Source organism: Mobula birostris, chromosome 1, assembly GCF_030028105.1.
Source record: "Mobula birostris isolate sMobBir1 chromosome 1, sMobBir1.hap1, whole genome shotgun sequence".
In the NCBI taxonomy this organism is placed as follows: domain Eukaryota; kingdom Metazoa; phylum Chordata; class Chondrichthyes; order Myliobatiformes; family Myliobatidae; genus Mobula; species Mobula birostris.
The window spans coordinates 153,098,005-153,114,401 of record NC_092370.1 but is presented as its reverse complement, the minus strand read 5'-3'; the positions used below and the strand labels follow the sequence as shown (position 1 = coordinate 153,114,401).

Sequence of the window (16,397 nt, the reverse complement as noted above, 5' to 3'; positions counted from 1 at the left end):
CTCTACCCATATCGATTCCACAACTTCCCGGATTATGTCCTTCCTTTCTATTGCGTTAATCTCATCTTTAACCAGCAACGCCACCGCACCTCCTTTTCTTTCAAGTCTATCCCTCCTGAATATTGAATATCCCTGAACGTTGAGCTCCCATCCTTGGTCACCCTGGAGCCATGTCTCTGTGATCCCAACTATATCATAATCATTAATAACAATCTGCACTTTCAATTCATCCACCTTGTTACGAATGCTCCTTGCATTGACACACAAAGCCTTCAGGCGCTCTTTTACAACTCTCTTAGCCCTTATACAATTATATTGAAAAGTGGCCCTTTTTGATGCTTGCCCTGGATTTGTCGGCCTGCCACTTTTACTGTTCTCCTTACTACTTTTTGCTTCTAACCTCACTTTACACCCCTCTGTCTCTCTGCACTGGTTCCCATCCCCCTGTTGTGAACTAACCTCCTCTCGCCTAGCCTCTTTAATTTGATTCTCACCCCCCCAACCATTCTAGTTTAAAGTCACCTCAGTAGCCCTCGCTAACCTCCCTGCCAGGATATTGGTCCCTCTAGGATTCAAGTGTAACCCGTCCTTTTTGTACAGGTCACGCCTGTGCCAAAAGAGGTCCCAATGATCCAAAAACTTGAATCCCTGCCTCCTGCTCCAATCCCTCAGCCACACATTTATCCTCCACCTCATCGCATTCCTACTCTCACTGCCACGTGGCACAGGCAGTAATCCCGAGATTACTACCTTTGCAGTCCTTTTTCTCAACTCCCTTCCTAGCTCCCTATATTCTCCTTTCAGGACCTCTTCCCTTTTCCTACCTACGTCATTGGTACCTATATGTACCACGACCTCTGGCTCCTCACCCTCCCACTTCAGGATATCTTGAACATGATCAGAAATATCCCGGACCCTGGCACCAGGGAGGCAAACTACCATCCGGGTCTCTGGACTGCGTCCACAGAATCGCCTATCTGACCCCCTTACTATCGAGTCCCCTATCACAACTGCCCTCCTCTTCCTTTCCCTGCCCTTCTGAGCTACAGGGCCGGACTCTGTACCAGAGGCACGGCCACTGTCGCTTCCCCTGGGTAAACGATCCCCCCCATCAGTACTCAAACAGGAGTACCTATTGTTAAGGGGCACAGCCACCGGAGTACTCTCTATTACCTGACTCTTCCCCTTCCCCCTCCTAACCGTGACCCACTTGTTTGCCTCCCGTGGCCCCAGTGTGACCACCTGCCTGTAACTCCTCTCTATCAACTCCTCACTCTCCCTGACCAGACGAAGGTCATCGAGCTGCAGCTCCAGTTCCGTAACGCGGTCCCTTAGGAGCTGCATCTCGATGCACTTGGCGCAGATGTAGACGTCCGGGAGGCTTGGAGACTCCAGGGCCTCCCACATCCGACACCGAGAACAACAAACTGCCCTCACACTCATACTGCCCCTCTCCTCAAATAAGAACAGAAAATGAATACCAAACCTTCCTCGCCTCGCCCGTTTCCGCCTAAGCCCATTGAGCCGAAGCCCTTAAGTCTTCACTCTGCTCCCGGCTCACTCCGCCGCCCGCAAACTACGCTGCCCACTGTATGAGGCTCTGTTCCTTTTAAATCTGCCACGCTGCACTGCCCGACGTCACACGCCTGTACAGTCCTGCCTCTCTGAACGCCGTTGGAGAAAAAAACCCGAAAATTTTAAAAATGTCTTCCTCCGCACTCCTGCTCCGACTCTCAGACTTCCTTCTTCGAATCCAATTCTTAATAGCTGGAAATATCATTATGGAATCCTTACATCCCAAGTTGAAACATGTCGCTCAGAACCACCAATTAGAAACCCTGACTATCTCAGTTCTGCTTAAAACAAAAGAGAAGATTGTTGAGGCAACTTACAGGTCAGCAACAGTACAACCAAACAACTATTTAAGCATCCTTTCCTTATTGTTTTTTGTGTTTTTGGGTGTGGTTGTCACTGGTACGATGATTATTTATTGTTCATCTCTAGTTGCTCTATAGTGAGGAATCTTTTTGAATCACTGTGGCCCTCCTGGCAAAGATCCTTCAATAAGGTCTTTTGAGTAAGAGAATTCTAGGATTTAGATCCAGCATGGTGATATATTTCCAAGTCAAACCAAGAAACACCTTGTGCCTCTTGATTGAAAAAAAATTAGTGAGATAGTTTACATGGGTTCATTGTTCATTCAGAAATCTGGTGGCAGAGGGCAAGTAGCTGTCCCTAAAACATTAAGCGTGTGTCTTCAGGCTCCTGCACCTCATACTTGATGGTAGCAATGAGAAGAGGATATATATCCTGGGTGATGGGGGGTCCTTCATGATGGACACTGCCTTTTTGAAGATGTTCTCATTGCTGGGGAGGCTAGTGCCCACAATGAGCTGTAGCAGGGTGCAAGTAAAACAAGATGATTGTTCTAAATGCTGTCAGGATTCTCAAGTGGTGCTGAGCTACTCTGGACTGCTTTATTTGCTGAGATTTTGCACAATGTCATTTCAATTTACAATTAGGAGCAAATATTTCCATGTGTAATGTTGTGTTGGAAGGAAGGTCATGGATGAAACAGCCAGAGCTGGTTAGGTTCCAAAGCAATCCCAAAACAATGCCTTTGGGCTGGGTGATTGACCTCCAACAGCCACAACCATCTATGTTTGTGTGGGGTATAACTCCAGTGTTTTCCATAGATTTCAGTTTAACTAAGGCTCCCTGATCCCATACTCAGTCAAATGCTGCTTTCATGTGACAACTTCTGGAATTCAGCACTTCTGGTTAGGTCTATCACCAAATAATCTTGGCAAAACAGAAATTAGACATTGGTGAGCAATATTAATGTTCCAGACTATAGTCTGGGCTTCCAGTAAGATGGCAACACATTCAGACACAACGGCCTCTTGGGGACCAACCAAAGATGTTATTATCTTTTTTTTACAATCGCAAGATAATGTTGGACATTAACAATTTCAAGTGCTGCATGCCTACTGCATCAGCAAGCTGTGCATTGGCAGAGGAGATGGACTAGGTGCGGAACATATCACTGCCTGCTACAGGAAGATATCAAAGGCATCGGCAATGGTGCGTGATTGCGACGTACAGTTTAACAGCGAGTGATTGTCTTGGATGTTTCTCTTGTGATCACAGCACCCTGCTGAACATTGATAATGCAAAATGCAGCAAGTCAGTGTCCCCCTTGTTTACTGCCGTGACAGTGGTTGGGGAGCCGAAAGGCTAAGCCTCAAGCCACGGGCAGCTGCTGCAATCCAGGAGAGGAGAGGAGAAGCCAAATACGATGTGGTGTGCCACCCATCCTTGGATGGCGGGGGGGGCTGGCCTCTCCCATCGGTGCTGCCCTCCAATAGTCGATAGGTGGAATAACAAGCTGGATGTAGTGTGTATCTGCATATGTTTGTCTGCGAACTGCCGGGAATGGATTTTTCTTACTGATAGCACCAATTTACTTAGGGACTTGAGCTAAATATTCTTGTGTTCAGTATGTTTACTTGATATCCTATATGTACTCTAAGTGCCTTGTGTTGTGTTGTGCTGTGTGGTTTGCTCCTTGGACCCGGAGGAACGCTGTTTTGGTTGGCTGCATTCAGGTATGGTTGAATAATAATTGAACTTGATTTGTTAATTTATTTGAGGTAATTTAAAAAAATTTATCTTGAAATACCATAGTGAATATGCCCTTCCAACCCTTCAAGCCATACCACCAAGCAGCCCCTGACAACACCAACCTAATCAGAGGACAATTTACAATGATAATTAATCTACCAGGTATGTCTTTGGACTGTGGAAGGAAATTGAAGGATGTTGTGCACCTTGGTCGAGAGGAAGATTGTTTTATTTGGCAATGTACATGTATATGGTTGAATGACAAAAAACTGAATTTGACAGCACCATTAACATCTTCCATCACTTTACTGATGAGCTAAGGTAATTAACGGATTGAATTTTAATTGCATTTTCTGACCAGGACATTCTGTGCAAAAATCAACAAATTTGGAAATCCTATGATATATTCTGATATCCAAGCCATATATAAAGATAAAAGAAAGTAGTATTCGAAGAGGAACATCATGTCGGCCAGTTTCTTTTTGAAAAGCATTACCATAATTTGCTTTCTATATTTAGCCTCTTTCAACCAAATTATCACCGACTCTCCTATTCCATGGGCTTTAATTTTGTTTGCATGCCGTTTATGTGATTTGATCCATTTGACTCATATCCAACATCCTTTAAGAAATAGACTTTGCTGGATACATTTTAAGCCAAAGTAATGAGTATTGTTCCTAAACGGCATAGTAGTGGAAAAAATTGTTCAGTGAATCACTGATCAACATCCCCAATTGGCCTCTTTCACCTCTGTTCTCTTGAAAGCCTTCAATATTAACATTTTTAGTAGTAAGCAATCCCTCTTCCATACATTCATGAAAGACCAGAGCATACAGTTCTGATGACATAGCTGTTATCAAAGTGATAAGCTGCAACAAAGAGATTGCTTACGTTTTGAAAACAAAGATCTCTGGTAATGATGACACACCTTCTATTTAAGGCCATGTTGGTGGGGAAGGTAAATGATCTGACAAGTTATGCTGATTTATATTTTAATCAATACTAAGCCCACTCTCACAATACTTCTAGGATGATGCTGAATAAGCATACATCTTGACAAATATGGTGCTCCAATCTTCCAAAACCATGTTTTTCATAGCAACTGCACATTCAGTCAAAATTAAAAGCAACAACAAAAAAAATTACGACAGCAAATAAATGCATACAAGCATGTACCAATCCAAGTCAAACAGAATTCAAAAATTCATGATAATAGTAATTACCATTGTGCTTTCATTAGCTTTTTAAGTGGATGATAAGACAATTATTTCCACACCACTATCACACAGGGACCTCTGGGAAATACTGGGTGCCAAATATATAAAAGGTTAAACTTTGCACAACTTTACCAACATATGCACAGCAGGTCGGGCAGCATCCGTGGAAACCATCAGGCAACATTTCGGGCCGGAACCCTTCATCAGGACTGAAGAGGGAAGGGGCAGAGGCTCCATAAAGAAGGTGGGAGGAGGGTGGAAAGGAGAAGGCTGGTAGGTTCCAGGTGAAAAACCAGTAAGGGGAAAGATAAAGGGATGGGGGAGGGGATAGGCAGGAAAGGTGAAGAAGGAATAGGGGAAAACACAATGGGTAGTAGAAGGAGGTGGAACCATGAGGGAGGTGATAGGCAGCTGGGGGAGGGGACAGAGTGAAATAGAGATAGGGGAAGAGAGGGGGAGGGAATTACCGGAAGTTGGAGAATTCTATGTTCATACCAAGGGGCTGGAGACTACCCAGACGGTATATGAGGTGTTGCTCCTCCAACCTGAGTTTAGCCTTATCGTGGCAGTAGGGGAGGCCATGTATGGACATATCTGAATGGGAATGTGAAGCAGAGTTAAAGTGGGTGGCAACCGGGAGATCCTGTCTGTTGTGGCGGACGGAGCAGAGGTGCCCAACGAAGCGGTCCCCCAATCTGCGTCAGGTTTCACCGATGTCTCCAGTCCCTTGGTATGAACACCTCATATACCATCCAGGTAGTCTCCAGCCCCTTGGTATGAACATTGAATTCTCCAACTTCTGGTAATTCCCTCCCCCTCCCTTCCCCTATCCCTATTTCACTCTGCCCCCTCCCCCAGCTGCCCACTACCTCCCTCATGGTTCTGCCTCCTTCTACTACCCATTGTGCTTTCCCCTATTCCTTCTTCCCCTTTCCTGCCTATCCCCTCCCCCACCCCTTTATCTTTCGCCTTACTGGTTTTTCACCTGGAACCTACCAGCCTTCTCTTTCCCACCCTCCCCCCACCTTCTTTATAGGGCCTCTGCCCCTTCCCTCTTCAGTCCTGACGAAGGGTTCTGGCCTGAAACATTGACTGATCATTTCCACGGATGCTGCCCAACCTGCTGAGTTCCTCCAGTGTGTTGTGAGTGTTGTTTTGACCCCAGCATCTGCAGAGTATTTTGTGTTTAGCAACATATATTTGTTTCATTGTTAGAAAAATCCACAAAATACAGGGACATTACAATTATTTGTTCTTTTACTTTTAGTGAAGGCCACAACACCATAAAATACAAGAAAAGAATTGGGTCATTTGGCCAGTCGATGCTCTGCCATTTCATCTCGGCTAATCCTTTTTTCCTCTCAGCCCCAATCTCCCGCCTTCTCCCTATATCCTTTTGTGCCCTGACCAATCAAGAATCTCATCAACTTCTGCCTTAAATATACGTAAAGAATTGGCCTCCACAGCTGCCTGTAGCAACAAATTCCACAGATTCACCACTCTCTGACAAAATAAATTCCTCATCTCCATTCTACAAGGACAACCCTCTGGTTGAGGCTGTATCCTCTGGTCTTGGATTCTCCCACCATAGCAAATGTCCTCTCCACATCCAATCTATCAAGGCCTTTCACCAATTGATAGGTTATCCCTCATTCTTCTGAATTCAAGTGACTCCAGACCCAGACAGGCGGGCTAAAGCAAGTGAGAGTAGCTGGAAACCTCCAACCCCAGTGGAATAGGGATATGTTTACCCCAGCATGTGAAGACAGTTCCGGCGGACTGGGCAGGTGAGATCAACTACAAGAACCAATGGCCAAGAAGGCGGTGCTGCTAAACTTTGTGGAGAGTGAAGGACATGACAAAGCACAGAAGGCATCATGGCTCTCTACTGCAGCCAAGGAAGTCTCCAGTCGTGACGAGTTTTGGTACCATTGGACCAAGATTTTTGAGGCCGAGAAAGTGGAACTCCCCAGTGCAATGGCTTTTTTTTACTATGAAACTACTCCCACGCAAGTTTTTCTCTATGCAGTGCTTTATTGAATCATGAGCTTCACAGACAAAATGTCATCGCCAGAAGTGACAGACAACCAACATAGGCCCAAACGCGCTTCATATGACAAGCTGTTCAATTGCATAATCATTTTCGTGAACCTCCTTTGAACCCTCTCTAGTTTCAGCACATCCTTTCAAAGACAAGGGGCCCAAAACTACTTACAATACTCCAAGTGAGGTCTCACCAGTGCTTTATAAAGTCTCAACATTACAACCTTGCTTTTATATTCTTTTTTTTTGGCGTGTACCTGCTTGCGTGCAAGTCTGTGCGTGTGCGTGTGCGTCTGCGTGTCTGTGCATGCGTCCATGATGATGGCTTTTTCCAAGGTGCAGAGCAAGAGAGAAAGACTGTGTGGTGTGCCACTCCTCACACAGACATTTTCGCAGTATTTTTGCCTTTGTTTTACAAGGTCGAGTTGCTGTCTCGACACTCAACCCGGCACGGATGGAAAGCGTGCTTGGGGGCAGACCCGACTAGTTTCAAACCCAGGAACCTCCGCTCCCGGGTCTGGCGCCAATATCGTTGCGCCACCAGCTGGCCCTTGCTTTTATATTGTACTGCTCTTGGAATGAATGTAGAATAGTCAAGATAGCACCTGCATACGCTTCTTCGGTTAATATCTTCTGGATAGATCATGAAACAATATATTTCACTTCTTCTATGTCTATTACATTTGTTTTTCATTTTAAATGTGTTTCTGGAACTGTTAGGGTTTGTGATTTGCAGTTTGGGTATTTCAGTGCTCTGCACTCTCAGAGAGGATTCTGTAAGGCAGAGGCAGCATGCAGGAACCTTGTGGCGAGAAGGATGCTGGACAGGGTGTGGGCCGACATTTGACTCCATTTTGCCAATTAAAGCTTCCATTGTTCACCAATTAAAGCGAGGAGGGAGATTGAAATATCGAGGCGAATGCAGAAGGTGAATGCCAACTACCTGCCTTTTGATCGCTGGAGTGATCACTCTGCTGCTGAAGAGAGGAGACTGCCTTTTGATTGCTGGTGGGATCACTCTGCTACAGAGAGGGGAGACTGCCTTTTTATTGCTGGTGGGATTGCTCGGCTACAGAGAGGGAAGACTGTCTTTTGATTGCTGGTGGGATTGCTTTGCTACAGAGAAGGGAGACTGCCTTTTTATTGCTGGTGGGTTGAGACTGCCTTTTGATAGCTAGGGGATCGCTCTGCTACCAGAGAGGGAAAGGACTGCCACTGTGCCTGGAGAATGTTCTCCAGGTTTACTGCATTTTGGATATGGAATTGGTTTAGAATTTTTTTTCCAGTCTTATAGTTTCTTTATATTCTGTGTGTTTTGCCTGATCTTTCTCTGCTTTTTGTGCGCAGGGGGAGGGGGAATTGGGGTCAATGTGGCTGCTCCGTTTTTGTTCACTTTTTTGTGTGGGGACAAGGGACTTGGAGGTTGATGATCATTCTGCCATTCTTTTCTTTCTTGGTTTTGTGGCTATCTGGAGAAGAATTTCAGAGTTGTATACGTTGATAATAAAGGAACCTTGAACATTTGAACATCACATTTGTCTTTCTCACCACAGACTCAACCTGCAAGTTAACTTTCATGGAATCCCGTACAAGGACTCTCAAGTCCCTTTGCATCTCCGTTTTTTCTATTTTCTCTCCATTTAGAAAAGTCAACCCTTTAATTTCTTCTACCATAGTGGATGACCATACAGTTCCCAACACTGTATGCCATCTGTCGCTTCTTTGCTCATTCTCCAAATCTAAGTCCTTCTATACCCTCTCTACTTCCTCAAAACTACCTGGCCATCCACCTCTCTTCATATTGTCTTCAAACTTTACAACAAAGCCATCATCCAAATCATTGACATACAACTTAAAAAGAATCAGTCCCAACACACTAGTCACCACCAGCCAAACAGAAAAGTCTCCCTTTATTCCCACATTTTGCCTCCTGCCAATTAGCCACTGCTTTATCCATGCTGGAATCTTTCCTGTAATACCATGGGTTCATAACTTGTTAAGTAGCCTCGTGCGTGGCACCTTGTCACAGGCTTTCTGAAAATCCAATTACACAACATCAACCAATTCTTCTTTGTCTACCCTGCTTGTTATTTCTTTAAAGAATTTCAACAGATTCGTTGGGCAAGATTTTCCCTCGGGGAAACCATGCTGACTATGACCTATTTTATCAAGTGCCTTCAAATATCCTAAAGCCATATTCTTAGCAGTCAACTCCAACACCTTTCCAACCAGTGAGGTCATACTAACTGGCCTACGATTTCCTTTTTTTCTGCCTCTCTCCCTTCTTGAAGAGTGGAGTAACATTTGCAATTTTTCAGTCTTCCGGAACCATTCCAGAATCTAATATTCTTGGAAGATCATTACCAATGCCTCCACAATCTCTTCAGCCACCTCTTTCAGAACATTTAAGATAACCAATGACTTAAATCTTTAAGACTGTTTCTATTTCACTTTATTATTTTACTAGTACAAATAATTTTCAAGATTTTTAATTACTCACAAATATTCTGAGCTCCATCAGTAAAATAGTCATGACTTAATAAAGTCGAGGGTAGACAACTGAAATTCAAAATAAAATTTATATTAAAGAGTACATACACGTCACCACATACAACCCTGAGATTCTTTTTCCTGCAGGCATACTCAGCAAATCTATAGAAAAGTGACTGTAAACAGGATCAATGAAACAGCAAGACCACAGAAGACAACTGCAAATGCAGATATAAATAAATAGCAATAAATAATGAGAACATGAAATAACAAGATAAAGAGTCCTTAAAGTGAGATCATTGGTTGTGGGAACATGAAAAATACAATGAATGTAGTTATCCTCTTTTGTTCAACAGCCTGAAATAGTCAGATTTTTTAAGTGTTGAACATCACTTAGCTCAACTGCAGTTCGACAGGTGAGTGTATTGCTTTGCTAACAGGTTTTAAGCAGTGGTTCACTCAGCTTCGCCGATTGAACACATAAGGGATTAATTCGCAGCAGTTTGCTGTTTTGAGCAGCAGCCAATCAGCAATCAGGATTGATTGGCAAGAACAACTTAAAATAAGGCAAGGGCATTGTGTGAGTGGACAGTGATAGAGTGGGGATTCTGAGGATTTACCCCTTTGTGGCTTCAGTGAGAGAAAGTGAAAAAGCTATAGGTAAATTCCACCCACCAGGATATTATTTTCCTTCTTTACTCAGGGACTCAGCTAGAATGGTAGGGATGTCAAGCATAATAGCTGAATGCTCCTCTTGCAAGCTGTGAGAAGGCAGGGAAACCTCCAATGTCCCTGACAACTTCGCCTGCAAGAAATGCATCCAGTTGCAGCTTCTAAGTTAAGGGGTTGAAACAGGAAATGAATGAACTCCTGATCATTTGGGAGGCTGAAGGGGTGATAAATAGGACATACAGAGAGGTAGTTACACCCAAGGTACAGGACACAGGAGACTGAGTGATGGTCAGGAAGAGGAAAGGGGTTAAATGGCCATCCCCCTTAACAACAGGTATGTCACTTTGGATACTGGTGGGGTGGGGTGGGGTGGGGTGGAGTGGGGGAAGTGAACTGGCAGAGGAAAGTCACAGTGTGCCTGTCAGAATGAAAGGTAAAAATAACCGATTTAGGGAACCTTAGTTTTCAAGGGATACTGAGGCCTTGGTTAAGAAAAAAAAGATGCATTGCATATAATCATAGTTAAGAACGTGAGGTACTTATGGAGTATAAGAAATGCAAGAGAACACTTATGAAATCAGGAGGGCTAAAACAAAAGGCAATAGGTTTCCCTAGCAGACAAGCTGAAGGAGAATCCTAAGGAATTCTACAGCGATGTTAAGAGCAAAAGGATTGCAAGAGACAAAACTGGTCCTCTGGAAGCCCAGAATGGTAATCTATGCATGAAGCCTAAAAAGATGGGTGAGCACTTAAATAGATTTCTTTTTCCATCTGTATTTACTCAGGAGATAGAGGGACACAAAGTCTATAGAAGCGAGGGAAAGTAAGAGCGAGGTCATGGACCCTACACAGATTACAAAAGAGATGTTTGCTATCTTAAGGCAAATTAGGGTGTATACATTCCCAGGGCCTGACAAGGTGTTCTGCAGGGGCCATAGCAGAGATATTTAAAACATTCTTAGTGACACAGGTACCAGAACTTGTTCTGCTATTTAAGAAAGGCTCTAAAAATAAACCAGGAAATTATAGACTAGTGAGCCTGACATCAGCAGTGTGAAGGTTATTAGGAGGTATTCTAAGGGACCAAATACATGAGTATTTGGATAGACAAGGACTGATTAGGAACAGTCAGCATGGTGCATAGTAGGTCATATCTAGCCAAACTTAGGGTTTTTCAAGGAAGTTACCAGAAAAGTTGAAGGCAAAGCTGTGGATATTGTCTACATGGACTTTAGTACGGCACTTGACAAAGTCTCCCGTGGGAGGTTGGTCAAGGTGGTTCAGTCACTCAGCATTCAAGCAGTAAATTGGATTAGATACTGGCTTTATGGGAGAAGCCAAAAAGTGGTAGTAGATGGCTATCTCTTTTGACTGGAGGCCTGTAACTAGTGGAGTACTGCATCTATAGCAATGATAATGTTATTAACTGGATCAGAAAATTTGTGGATGACACCAAGATTGGGTGTGTAAGTGGACAATGAGGAAGGCTATTATGGTTTGCAGAGGGATCTGCATCAGTTGGAAAAATGAACTGAAAAATAGCAGATGGAATTTAATGCAGACAAGTGTGAGGTGTTGCACTTTGGTAGGGCCAACCAGGATAGGTCTTACACAGTGAATTGTAGAAAACTGTGGTAGAAGAAAAGGATCTGGGAATATAGGCCCATAGTTCATTGAAAATGGTGGCACAGGTAGATAGGGTTGTAAAGAAAGCTCTTGGCATGTTGGTTGTGGAGATGGGATGTTACGATGAAGAGATGCAAGACATTGGGGAAGTGTTATTTGGTGTATTGTGTGCAGCTTTGGTCACCTACCTACAGGAGAGATGTAAACAAGTTTGAAAACATACATAGAAAATGTACAAGGATGGTGCCAGGGCTGGAGAACCTGAGTTAGAAGGAAAGACTGAATAGGTTAGGACCTTATTTCTTGGAACATAGAAGACAGAGGAGAGATTTGATTGAGGTGTATAAAATCATGAGGGGTATAGATAGAGTAAATGCAAGCAAGCAGGCTTTTTCCACTGAGGTTGGGTGGACTACAACTCGAGGTCATGGGTTAAGGATGAAAGGTGAAAAGCTTAAGAGGAACATGAGGAGAAACTTCTTCAATGAGAGGTTCGTGAGAGTGTAGAATGAGCTGCCAAGCACAAGTGGTGCATGTAAGCTCAATTTCAACTTTTAAGAGAAGTTTGGACAGATATATGTAAGGTAGGGATATGGGGGGCTATGCTCCAGGTGCAGGTTGATCGGAGTAGTTAGTTTAAATAGCTTCAGTACGGACGAGATGGGCCTGTTTTCTGTGCTGTATTTTTCTATGACTATAACTCTGGCTGCATTGAAGTGGCACAGCACCAGCCCGAGAGTGCAATAAAGAAGTAGGGTCAGAGTCTGAGAGCAAGGTCTGGACGATTTAAGTGCTGGTCCAGATTGAAAAGGACAGGGTGTTAGAGACAGAGGTGAGGCGAGGCACGGGCTGGTTCAAATCTCTAACATGCAAGGCTTACTTGTCTCCACACTGAACTTCAACTCGTTGCTCCGCAAGGTTTATTCATCTCTGCACCGAACTGTGGCTGTGGCCTGCAACTATCACAGTGTGATCTCACTTTTGTGAACTTCAGTTCTGAATGCTATTTGCTTACTTTTATTGTTTGCATGGTTTTTTCTTTCTTTTTTTTCTGCACGTTGGGTGTCTGATAGTCTTCTTTTGCTTTAATGGGTTCTATCGGGTTTCTTTGTTTTGTAGTTGCCTGTAAGGAGCAATAAACGATAAGCATAAACTCTGTTCCAGTGACATCAATGATACTGAATTCTAACCAACAGCGCGCATATAAAATCTACCTGGGATGAATTTCTGTATAGTTGTCACTTGATTTAATACTCAAATGGCACTTGTTCAGAAAGAAACTGAATATATAGTATTCTGGAGTCTGAAGAGAGGCAGGATCTGCATGTGGTGAGACATGGTGCCAAAGCATGCAGGAATCAAACAGTGGGTAAAAATGTTGCCAACTTTTCACAGTAAAGATGCAGAGCAATGCTGTTGCAGACAAACTAGCTGAAGGTTCTGAGACTGTGCTACAGGGACAAACTATGGGCTTATATTATTATGTACCTGATGCATTGGAGAAGTCAGCCTCAAAGGCTCATAAATTTCAAGGAACATAAGGAACTTCAATATAGCACAGTGCATGATTCACTATTTGCAAAATAGAGAGGGTGTTCACTTCCATCTGCACCTTTGTAGAGCAATAAACAGTCTGGTGGAAGAACTCATCAGATCACCTTATGCTGCTCAACTCTGAGTTCCTCCAGTAGACTGTTTATTGCTCCACATTCCGGCATCTACCATCTCCTGAGTCTGCAGCACCTTTGTAAAACCCAACAGTACACAGTCTCTGACAGCTGACAACATAGCTTTCATCAGAATAAACTTTAACTGAATTTGTCTTGTTACATGTCCACAGTTTTGTTTTCCTGGGAGTCTATAGTTTCGTTTACTGTGGGCGTCATGTGTCCCCAGTTTCATTTTACTTTGAGTCCACAGTTATGTTTCTGTATGCGTTACCTTATGACGTATGCCAACGGTATAAAAGAAAAGTGGACAGTGCTGAGAGGGAGTTGAAGGAAAGAGAGGGAGAGTGAAGATTGCAAACTTTGAGCTATCCGGGAACAGCTCACGATTGAGAAGGGTAAAGTCTAATGCTTATCCAAACCCAAAGGATTGGGTTAATCAGCAGCACAATGTGCATTGTGGAGACGTGTCTGTCCTTTGTATAATCCATGGGTGTGGATTTCGTGACAGTCACTTTGTGAAATCGCTCTTCTTGTACTTCAGAACAGTATCCCTCGGCTGGAATCTTCAGTAATCGTTTCTTCGTTCACTAGCCGTGGAATCTTTGGAATTCGTCGTGATCGCCTCGTTGCTGCACTGTGAATCCACAAGTCTCTCCTCTCACCCATTTCATGAATTACTGGGACTCTCTGAATTGCCATTTTAGGACTGTGCTTGAGTAAAGTTTGTTAAGAACGGGTTCTAAGTTTGACTGTAAGTAAGCTATAGACGCATAACACTTAACTTCAGTTTAAGAAAGTAGTTTATTTAATTTTCTATGTTTTTGAGTAGATGTAAATAAATATAGTGGTTTTAATATTAAAACCTGACTCAATTTGTCATCTCTTGCTGCTGGTACGTTACAAAATCGTAACATAAATTGGGGGCTCATCTGGGATATGAACAAAATTGGAGCTTATTGATTGATAATCAATCTCATTGGCTACTACGCTTTTGATGACTTGTGTGGGGAAACCAGCAGCAATGGATATTGGGGCTTTCCTGGCATTTCCAGACCCTAAGGCATTGGGAGATGCAAGAAAGGACGACTTGTTGGCCATTGCTAAGGAGCTGGGACTTACTGTGGTAAATCGAGATAGGAAAAAGGTACAGATTCAGAGGTTAATAGCTGAGTTCTATATTTGTTTGCGGAAGTTTGAAGAGGGGGTGTTAGAAAGGTTCCCCGAAAGTAAACCCAGTGATCTTGAGCCCCAGCACAAGTTGGAAAAATGAAAAATGGAGGCTGAGAATAGGCGAAGACAGCAACAGCTTGAGGCTGAGTTAAAAGGAAAACAGCTCGAGGCTGAGTTAAGAGGAAAACAGCTCGAAATTGAGTTATGACAAAAATAGCTTGAGGCTAAGGAAGCAGAAAAACAGAGGCGGTTTGCAGCTGAAGAAGCAGAAAAACAGAGGGAAGCAGGAAAACAGAGAGAGGAAGCAGAAAGACAAAGGAGGTTTGAGTTAGAGAAGATAGAGAAGCTGCAGCAAAGGGGTCTAGCGTTTGACTCTGGTGATAAATTTGTTACCAGTCGTGAAGTTAAATTGGTCCCTCCATTTGATGAAACTGAGGTTGATAAATACTTTCAGCATTTTGAGAAAGTGGCTCAGAGCCTAAAGTGGCCGGAAGGAGGCTGGCCTCTCTTGTTACAGAGTGTATTTAAGGGTAAGGCTCAACAGGCTTATTCTGCCTTATCAATTGAAGATGCAGCTAAGTATGAGATTGTGGAATAGGCTGTGCTTAAAGCCTATGAACTGGTTCCAGAAGCCTATAGGCAAAGGTTTAGGAATTTGAGGAAATCTGTGAACCAGACTTACGTGGAATTTGCTTATGAGAAGTGTGTGTGTTTCGACCGTTGGTGCACATCTAAAAATATGGATGGTGATTTTGACAACTTGAAAGAGTTGGTTTCAATTGAAGAATTTAAGAGGTGCATCCCTAATGACAGAAAGGCATATTTAGATGAAAATAATGCTGCCACTCTGCAGGAGTCTGCTAAGTTAGCAGATGTATTTGCCTTAACCCACAAGTTTAAGTTTACCCCGAGTAAGACCTTCCAAAAGAGTAGCATGAATAGTCAGGGTAAACCAGAAATCAAATCTGGGTCTAGTGACAAGGGTAAGGATAAAGGGAAACAATTAAAGGAGAAGCCCTCTGGTCCTACTTGTCACTATTGTAGGAAACCTGGTCATGTTATGGCTAACCGTTTCCTTTTGTTCCCTGTGACCCCACAGGGTTCTGAACATTCTGATGAAGCTCTGTCAAAGGCTAAAACGTCTGGTCAGGTTAGGAAAGAATTCCTTCAATTTGTGTCAGTGAATGAAGAGTCAACCCCTGTGCCAGTGAAAGTTCTTCGAGATACTGCGGCTTCTCAGTCATTTTTGTTAAACAGTGTTCTAAAGTTTGGTGATGAGACTGCCATTGGTGAGGTAAATCTTATTTGAGGTATTGGGTGCAACGCTGTTCCTGTACCTCTACACAAGACAATTTTGAAGTCAGAGTTAGTTTCAGGACTTGTTAAAATAGGACTACGACCCAGTTTACCGGTGGAAGGTATTTTTTTGTTGTTAGGAAATGACCTAGCAGGTGGTAAAGTTGTTCCTGTAGTGCAGCTGACAACTAAGCCAATCAATAATGATTCAAAGATAGACCCTAACATTTATCTCTCGTGTGCAGTAACTTGAGCTAGAGCCAAGAAACTTGCCAATGCAGATGGTCCTGTGCAGCACGACTCAGCTACTCATGATAGCTCAGATAGGGAATCAGATTTTGATAACTTGTCAGGGACTTTTCTGCCTTCATTGTTTCACCAGGATCCAGGTATTAAATCTGATAATAAAGATTTATCTCTGTCTAGGAAGGAGTTCATAGCAGAGACCCTGAGATTGAAGCTTTAAGTGAAAAAGCTCTCTCAGGTGAGGAGATTGATAAAGTGCCAGTAGGGTTTTATTTCAAAGATGGAGTGTTAATGAGGAACTGGAGACCACTTGATGTTCCTGCAAGTGAGGAATGGGCAATTG

The 16,397-nt window shown here is 43.3% G+C and overlaps 1 protein-coding gene across 1 annotated transcript in view; it reads right to left on the bottom strand.

Annotated features, from left to right (window-relative positions):
• LOC140200692 (uncharacterized) overlaps positions 1-16,397 on the bottom strand; it is a 409,587-nt gene that overhangs the window by 301,329 nt on the left and 91,861 nt on the right. Inside the window, exon 3 of the mRNA XM_072264267.1 lies at positions 12,688-12,795. Within this exon, the coding sequence (XP_072120368.1) occupies positions 12,688-12,795 (108 nt within the window). The remainder of the gene's footprint in view (positions 1-12,687; positions 12,796-16,397) is intronic.